The sequence below is a fragment of the Vigna umbellata genome, chromosome 7 (assembly GCF_029865625.1).
Source record: "Vigna umbellata cultivar VRB3 chromosome 7, Vumbellata_1.0, whole genome shotgun sequence".
Lineage (NCBI taxonomy): Eukaryota > Viridiplantae > Streptophyta > Magnoliopsida > Fabales > Fabaceae > Vigna > Vigna umbellata.
In genome coordinates, this window is record NC_142171.1 from 38,496,840 (window position 1) to 38,506,423 (window position 9,584).

General features: G+C 33.3%; 1 protein-coding gene across 1 annotated transcript; it reads left to right on the forward strand.

Moving 5' to 3' along the window:
* Nucleotides 1–6,421: 6,421 nt before the first annotated feature.
* LOC124824166 (mitochondrial uncoupling protein 5) lies at nucleotides 6,422–7,926 on the forward strand. The gene has a single exon (XM_047296548.2). It carries the CDS (start codon nucleotides 6,815–6,817, stop codon nucleotides 7,763–7,765), a length of 951 nt encoding a protein of 316 aa, XP_047152504.1. The 5' UTR covers nucleotides 6,422–6,814; the 3' UTR covers nucleotides 7,766–7,926.
* Nucleotides 7,927–9,584: the final 1,658 nt, after the last annotated feature.

The window sequence follows — 9,584 nt, forward strand, 5'->3', positions numbered from 1 at the left end:
GAGCGTTCGGCACAGCCTAGTGGTAACCAACGATCGTAATTAATTGAAGTTGTAATAGTAACGCTTGGTTTTATATCCAACATTCGTTATAAGTAGCGCTTAGTCTTATACTAAGCGTTCGTCCAAATGAGCTATCGGCCTTATACCGAGCGTTCGTTCAAAATTAGTGCTCGGTCATCTACCTAGCGTTCGTCCTAAGTAGTGTTCGGTTTTATACTGAACGCTCGTCCTTATCCTTGATTCCTACACGGACGTAAATAGCGTTCGTCTAAATTATTAGTTGACGTTCGGTCATTCACTGGCAGTCGGTTTCTTTTGAATGATTATTATCAGTAAAGTTATATACTTCTCTTTCGTATCCTTATACATTTGGATTTGGTCTAGAGCCTGTATACTTAGTATTTTTATGAATATTGATTTCATAACTGTAGAGTCAGTTCACCTCAACTGATTGAATAGCCTCCACGTTCGTTAAGTACCTAGTGTCGTTTTCTTCAAATCTTGGAACGAGTTGTCGTAAATCCATTCCTTAGCTTTCGTTCTCGTTCTTCAGAGGATTGAACATTCGTTATTTTACACCCTTAAAACTAAAGATGAAAATGAAATAAAAATGTAAAATTTTGAAGTGTGAACCATGTTTGGAGAAATTTTATGATGATGGATTTTGAACGAGCGTTCCAAGGCTGAACGTCTCTATGATTTGAATATGAGAAGTTGTGTAGTATGACCATGGTAAAGCTGCTGATGGCTGTTCATCCTGATATTCCGTGAGTGCTCGTCCTCATGTAGAGGGGAGTAGGTCATGTGTGGGAATGGCAGGAGGTCCTAATCCTAATGAGTACTTTGGACTGATAGGGCTAACCTCGGGTGGCAGCTGTTGAGTGTTTCCAGTTATCACATCACCCGAGTGCACGAACGCCTGTAGATACATGGATTCATACAGTCCGGACGGTCGGTCTTGTGAGAGCTGGAATGATTATTTCTATGCTGATAAATTGTTGTATGTCTTGTATGTTTATTTGTACATGTTAAATTGTATGATGGTTGTATGAATTAAATTACCAATTAAATTACCTAAGCTTACCCTTGCGTTTCCTTGTGTTGTCTACTGTTTATGTACGTCCGTCTTGTCCATGCAATGATCATCCGTGTGGATATGAGCAGATGGAGATACTTTTTTGGAAGAAGTGATTGAAGAAGAGAACCTGGTGGACGTCGAAGTGAAGGCCGACACTTAGATCGTACAGTAGACTTAGTTTACTTAAATTTTGGACGTTCGGTTATTAGCTTTTGTAAACCGTTCGTCATCGGGCCTTGGTTGTTATTGTATTACTAATCTTTGAACCCTGTATTTAATTAACGTTCGGCTTTGATAGCTGTTTTAGTTAAGACTGCACTGTTTAATCATGTAAATGTGATTAGTTCTAATTTATGGTAATTACTATATTTTGTGATGTTACAACTTTCAAAATTGATTCATGAAAATAAACAAAAATAAACTTATTTAAATAAAATTTTTGATATGATAAAATTATTTTACTTCACGCTTGAATTTATATAATATACAGATAATTTTTTTTTTCAAAATCTTATAAAGAAGTAAAAAGCAAAAACAAAAAAAATGTAAATACATGGTAATCTTTTTTAAATGAAATTTGAATAGCCTATCTTATAATAAAATATTCAATCTCCATCATAAAAATATTATCTCTATTTTTAATTATTTTCTAAATCCTTACAAATTTCAAATTAAACCGATATCTATATCAATATTTTGCTGTCAACGTCATCGAATAATGGAGACAATCATTTTGAGTATATTGTATGAATATAAAAGTGGAAATAAAGGTTATTGGAGGAATTTACTTGTACTATTATTTTAATAAAAAAGAAAATTTTCAAGGAAATAGGCATTTTATGCTTTTTAATTAAAAAATAAGTTTTTTTACCTTTTTAAGCAGTAAATCTCAAGTAAGTTTTATTTTTGAAGTTACCAATTTTAAAAATATATATTTTAAGTTTAATTAAACTGACACATACCAATTAACTTGTAAAAAGATGGATTTGACTGTTCTTTATTTAAATTTAGTATTATTATTTTTAATTTGAACTTTCAAATTTTTTCAATTTTTGAATGTCCTCTTATAATGCCGAGTTTTCTCGCTCCATATTTTATAAATCTATATTTGAATCTTTTAAATTGACACTATATAAGTTCATTAAAATCTATAATATAAGATGATAATTGTATGGTAGGATATCTGAGTCGACCGACTGGCAACCCAGACGACTACTAAGGATAAACAAGTCACGCAATAACGAGTCGTCATATGACCATTCCCGAACGATCGTCCACCCGCTAGACAGAGCGATTGTCATATCATATGCTCATCATTGTCGCTTCTAACATCAATCATCCAGTGATCGTCTGTTGATTAAACCAAACCGTCAACATTAGCTCACAGGGTCACGTCAATCCAGTCAAAGATAAGAGTCAACAGACGTTTGGTCAGTTTTAGTCAGAATGGATCAATTAATCCAACTAAACTAAAGAATAAGCCTTTAGAAATATCTGGTCATGATGTCGCAAATCACGGAACCAACTAACCCAATATCAAGCACGACCAAGCGGTTGTGTTTTCCAAGCAGTTAAGTTCTCCAACCAACCGGATTTTTAGGTAAACGGTTTATCTTACTGTTAGGTTAAATATGAAAAACCAGAAGGAAAACATGTACGTTTTTCTGAATATAGAGAGAGAAAGGAGAAAATATTATTTCTTCTATTATTGAGCGTTGGAGTGTCTTCGCAGGTACCCGCTCCATTCTTCCTGAAGAGTTTTGTGCAGGAATAAGACGTAAAGATAACTACATTGCTGGAAGGAGAGGACGTGACTGATCAGATTCGTATCTCGGCCTCAACTATTATATCGAAACAATAATAATAAAAGTCTTAAAAAAAAAAAAGGTAATAAGTAGTAACATTTCTATAACTTTTTCAAAATTTGCAATCTCTTAATATTAAAATAATATCTTAAAATCTCAATATACAAAAGAACATGAAATTTAAATTATATATGAGATAATATTTCTTTTTATGTTATAGGTTTAATTATGTTTTTCCTTATTATTTTGATATTATGTTTAATTTAAGTTCTATTAATAAAAAGATTGAATTAAGTCTTTTAATTTTATAATTTAATTGATGTAATTTCAATAAAGTATCTCAACTTTTAAAAATATTTTAATATTATTTTGTTTATAAGTAGAAATCGACGTTATTGATTTTATAAATTGTTAGTTACATTCCGTTTATTATGAATTATATTGCATGTAAATTAAAATCATCATTATTTTTTTTAATTATTTTATCGTATTTTCAATGAAATGTGATCACATATTATATTTAAAAAAAAATATTTTTATTAATAATAAGGTCAAATAACTTTAATTAAGTCTATTGCTTAATTTAGCTTATACAAATAAAAGTTACAATAATCCACTCGAATAAAATAAATAATAAATAAATGAACCAGATCAATGAAGTTTTTCCGTAATAACACATTTTGCAAAAAGGTTTCCCAACAAAGTGGTTTCCTACAATTTATCTAACATCCTTCACTAGGGTCCTTTACGAATTCAGAAATTTAAAAGAAGAGAATCATAATTTTCCCTTTTAGAAAAGAGTAAATACAATAAAAGTAAATAAATATAAAGATTAATGTAAAACAAAATTTTTTAAATGAATTTAAATTTTTGATATAAAGTTACTTTTTAACCCTTTATAAAATAGTGTTGACTTGCCTGTTTAATATTTGTGTGTTATTTTTCATAACTTTTTCTATTTTAATGCTGTTTTGTTTTCTATTCTTTGTACTTTTAATATTATTTTTCAATTTTTATTATGAACATTAATATTTATTCAAATTATTTTCAATTTAATATTTTATAATAAATAATTCTGCATAAAAATAAAATTCAAAATATAGCAATGATTTATACTAATTGTTTTATTTATTAATAACTATTTTATCAATCAAGGGATCTAATTAATAACTTTTGTAAATATGTTTAAAAGTAAGTAAATTTATTATCATATATTTAAATTTATTAATAATTTTCAATTACAAACGGTATATTGACTACATTGTTAATTTAATATTAAATACACATTTCTAACCATTTTTTTTGTCTCTTTTTATTTCTCTCCTTGCACTATTTTATTTCTTTGTAACACTCCAATTTAATAGGATTTATCTCATCAATTTAAAGCATTACATAATTGATAAAAAATAACATAAATTAACATATAAGTATATAAAATGTATTTAACATTTTTTATGAGGAAAACAAAAATAAACTTTTAAAAGACAAAAATTATATATCTAAATAACCATTATTTTCTCTAGAAACCATGAGAAGTCATATTATTTCATCATCATTCCACTTACACTATCTAACATATAACACATAATTATTGTCTACATAACATAACAGACAACATGGTAAGCTAAAGTAATTCACTCATATTATTTTAAAATTTTAAGCTTTTTGCAAATCATATATATTATTGTCAATCTACATATCGCATTTCAATAATTAAAGTCCAAAGAAAAATATGAAGGCCCTTATGACTCCTTCATACATCATTGTACATCATACATGACCTTTAGAGGTCTCAATGTATTGATTAAAATTTGAGATTTACACATGTTATATTTACCCCTACCTTTTAAGGGTTTCACCATCCCATAGTTATATCTCATACTTAAAGAGTATAACATAGTAAATTAACCATGTGAAGATTTAACCATTAATGTCAAATTTACCGATGAAGACCTCTAACTCTCACCCTAAGTATCTTCCTTTACACAAGTTCAATACTTAGTAGAGTTAAGATAGTCTCAGTACAAACTTTGACATTAATACACTCCACATATAATTCAAATAATAGAATTCTCACCTTATGAATCACTACCCCCTCATTTCACATCACTCAACCAAAGTTAAAATACAACTACTTCAAAGTACATACAACATTCACACATAGTTCATGTATCAACATCTCATATAATCCAAAATCATCACACAATGTTATACATATGTATTTTAACTTAATTCAAACTCATCAATTCAAATGATAATATCATTATTTATTTTTTATTGCATTATTCAATGATAATATTCTACTAAATATATTAAAACAGTGGAATATATTTCTCTAATCGCATACATCTAATTGACAATCCTAAGGATAAAATAGAAGAATAATAAGTTTAGAACTTGTTGTCAAATTTTGGCACTTACTTAGTGAATAGTTGGTTGGCTGCCCCGCACCCTTGCACCCCCGCACCTCCGCACCCCTCCCTTATGTTTTTCCTTTTCTATTCGATTGCATAACCCCATAGTCCTGACCCAGAGATCAAATTGACAACTTAAAACTCTAATTTACTCTTTCAACAAAGTTCTTTTCAAAATCAAGCATGTAAAAATTATGATTAGCTTTTTATCTTAGTTAAACTATAATTTTTCTTAGTTGATCCTTGAAGCTCATTTATCATAAGATGACCTAATTAGAAAAAAAAATTCTAATATTAAAAAATTAAACATATTACTATGATTAAATAGCAACAAATTTCCATTTTGAACACTTTTTAATTATATTACGCCACATGTAAATCCAAAGAGCAAATAGCAAATTTACTTTGTTTTTCACTTTGATTGGATAAACATGTAAATTTTTTCAAAGAGAAATAATCTTATAGTCTTTAATTTTAAAAAATGAAAATTAAGATTTAAAATTTAAAGAGAATTAAAAAAGTTAAAAAAAACATAGAAATGATGATTTTTATAATATAAATTTTAATTTATAAAAAATCTATTTATAATTTCAATCTTTTATTTTAAAAATACTCTCGTGTCATATTTTAAAAACCACCATAATTTCTATTTATTTTTATAAGATCTTGTCCCCAATGAATCGTCTTTTTTTTTTAGGGTAGTGTACTTTTTTGATAATATTATATTTGCGTGTCCTATTTTCTCGAAGACCTGGATTTTATTCTGAAAACAACGGATGTAAAATAATAAAAGGAAATTAGACTGGATAAAAAAAGGAGATATTTTTAAAAAATATCCATACAAATATACTGCATACCATTATTATAAGAAAAAGTCGTGTCATTCCTCAATCATACAAAACAAAAATGAAAGACATGAAAGGGCAAATGAATTATGGAAACAAAAATGTGGATAAAAAATACAATTTATATATTTAGTTGATTAGTATTTAATAATATAGGGTGGACCCTACCAATTATGAACGCTAAGTCTGGTGATGACTCGAGGAAAGAAGGAAGGGAAGGCGCTTTTCTATAACCGCGTTCTCAATTAATTAAGAAGCGTTGGCAGAAGGGACCCTATGTTGCTGCGCCCTATAATCGCGTTTACAAACTAGATTACGTCCTTCCGAGAAATAGTCGCTACCTTCTAATTTCCAAACACACATGACACGCTAACACTATAAATTCCCTCCCCTTCCCTTCTTTCCTCCACACCAAAACAAACACAAAACGTCCCAGCATATGTCTCAGAGGCCCACGGTTCCACACTCTTCTTCCATAGCCTGTGGCCTCCATTCTCATCTCCTGGTCTCCAGTGAGATGAACCCTAATTCCAATTGGTCCCAATAGCTTTGAATTTCTCTTCTTTTTCATCTCATTCTTTCAAACTTCAAACCAATTCATTACCACTGACTCTAGTTAACCCTTATTCATTCCCATTCCCTTTCTCATTTTCCCAGACAACAAAAAACATCATGGGTGTCAAAGGTTTCGTCGAAGGAGGCATCGCTTCCATCATCGCCGGATGTTCCACACATCCACTTGATCTGATCAAGGTCCGCATGCAGCTCCAGGGAGAAAACAACGCTCCCAAACCGGTTCACAATCTCCGACCCGCACTCGCCTTCCAAACCGGTTCAAACGTCCACGTGGCGACCATTCCGAAGGCTCGTGTGGGCCCCATAGCTGTCGGCGTCCGCCTCGTTCAGCAAGAAGGCCTTGCCGCCCTCTTCTCCGGCGTCTCCGCCACCGTCCTCCGCCAGACGCTCTACTCCACCACCCGCATGGGGCTCTACGACGTCCTCAAGACCAAGTGGACCGACCCCGCCTCCGGCACCATGCCTCTTGGCCGCAAGATCGAGGCCGGCCTCATCGCCGGCGCCATCGGAGCCGCCGTCGGAAACCCGGCAGACGTTGCCATGGTTCGAATGCAGGCCGACGGGCGCCTCCCGCTGGCGGAGCGCCGCAATTACAAGTCCGTCGTGGACGCCATCCTGCGTATGGCGAGGCAAGAGGGAGTTACCAGCCTGTGGAGAGGTTCATCGCTTACGGTGAACCGCGCCATGCTCGTGACCGCGTCGCAGCTCGCGTCTTACGACCAGTTCAAAGAGACGATTCTCCAGAAGGGCGTGATGCGCGATGGGCTTGGGACCCACGTCACGGCTAGCTTCGCCGCAGGGTTCGTGGCGGCGGTGGCGTCAAACCCCGTGGACGTGATCAAGACGAGGGTGATGAACATGAAGGTGGAGCCCGGGTCTCCGCCACCTTACGCCGGGGCGTTGGACTGTGCTCTGAAGACGGTGCGTGCGGAGGGACCCATGGCTCTCTACAAGGGTTTCGTGCCTACGATCTCGAGGCAGGGACCCTTCACCGTTGTGCTGTTCGTGACGCTGGAACAGGTTCGCAAGTTGCTTAAGGATTTTTGAACGGTAGATCGATGAAGATGACGACGAAAATGCTTCTTTCCTTATCAATAAGATCTGTTTTGTTTTTCTGTTGTGTTGTGATACCGATGATGTAACACTAGAATGGTAATTTTGTTTATCTTTATCTATGAATCAATGAGAAGTACCTTTAAGTTTTCCAATTGGGTTTTGACACCATAAATCAAAGTTTGGGTGGAAGTGAAAAAGCTGATCTTGTTTTTTATTTTTCATTTATGTTTGGAAATTTGATTCCTCTGTATTAGATTATGAGTGACGATTTCTGTTTGTGACTAAGCACATTTATGTATGTTGGGGTTTGGGACCATGAGACGCGTAAAGTTCATCTCTCTCTTTCTCTTTGTATATCCGTGTGTGAACAAAGTGCTAAGGAATAGGATTGTTCTTTACTTCTTTTAAGCTCGTGTTTGTTTTAGTGTTTCTTACTTCATGCTATCCCATCGATCTTCCATTCTTTCAACTTTATTCCCTCCAATTGGTTGGGTGCCAAATGCTACAAACAACTGTTAATTATTTATTTGGAAAATTATTGACGGACACCATGTTCTGAAATATCTTATGAGAGATAAAAGAGAGATCTTTTGACAGAAGTGCAAATAAAAAATTTCATGAGAAAATAAGCGAGATTGAGAAAATCACGGGGTCCTGCTGCACTGCAAGATATTCGGATATTATTACTCTATTTATATACGAGAAGGATTAAATAAGTTTTTAAACCTTTTCTAAAACATTTTAGTCTTCACTGTCTTTTAAAACATTATATCTTAAGTTTTTAACATTGTGTTATATTTTTTTTTCTATTGCTCATTTTACTTGAATCTCTTAAATTGTTATTAAGACGTGTGACTGATAAAATGTTGTGATTTAAATAAATGACTACTGAGTTTATAAGTGCTCTTTGACTATTTTTACTTAGTTCCTAATATATTTTTAGTTTACTAAGACTAAAAATTTTAATATTTTTTTATTTGAGCTTATGTTCAATTTTTTTTTTAATTTTTTGTACTTAATTTTTAAATATTTTTAGTTTATTGAATACTAAATTCTTTTATTTTTTTATTTGAATTTGTCAGACCTCGGAAATTTAACCCAAACCCCACCTGTTTAATCTCATTTAATGCACCCAAAACCCTGTTCAGATTCATTTAAAACACACCCAAAACTCTGTACCCTGACGCTAGGTGTCAAGAATGGAAGATTCGAAAATCAGTAAGTGGAGGACAGGTGTCCATAGGATAGTGCACGTCCGTTGGACGTGGGGTAGACAAAAATGATTTTCTGAACAACCCTGTTCACTCTCCTCTGCATGCACTTCTCCTCCCAACTTTGACTTTCCATTTCCTCCTCCTTCTCTCTAGAAATTCCCCTTTCTCTCTCTACTGTAGCTCACTCTTCTCTGCTCCGATCACCGTTCAGGCACCGGAGAAGGATTCCCGGCGTCGTGAGCTTCATTCTGGACCGAACAGTTCCAGATTCTGAAACTGGTAAGTTTCTATTCTTCGTCGAGCGTTCTTTTGTTACATGCAAAGCCAAATTCTGGTTGCATGAAGGGGTATAGTCTAAGTTATTCTTGATTTTTATATGGTTAGATTTAGTTGGAAGAGTTAAGTGATCTTGAGGGTAGAAAGCTGTAGACAGGCGAACCCAAAATCTTACGTTTAGAACGTTTCACTCACTGATCCAGGTAAGGGAAGCTTATTTGATTTAATTCGTATGATGTGTTTTGTATGAACGTTCGTTATTTGACTGCATGAGAATAATGCATGATGTTTGATGTGATGAAATTGCATGAACGTTCGTT

Bases quoted from the DNA above. Each gene is read 5' to 3' on its own strand.
- LOC124824166 (XM_047296548.2), top strand. From the start codon at position 6,815: ATGGGTGTCAAAGGTTTCGTCGAAGGAGGCATCGCTTCCATCATCGCC.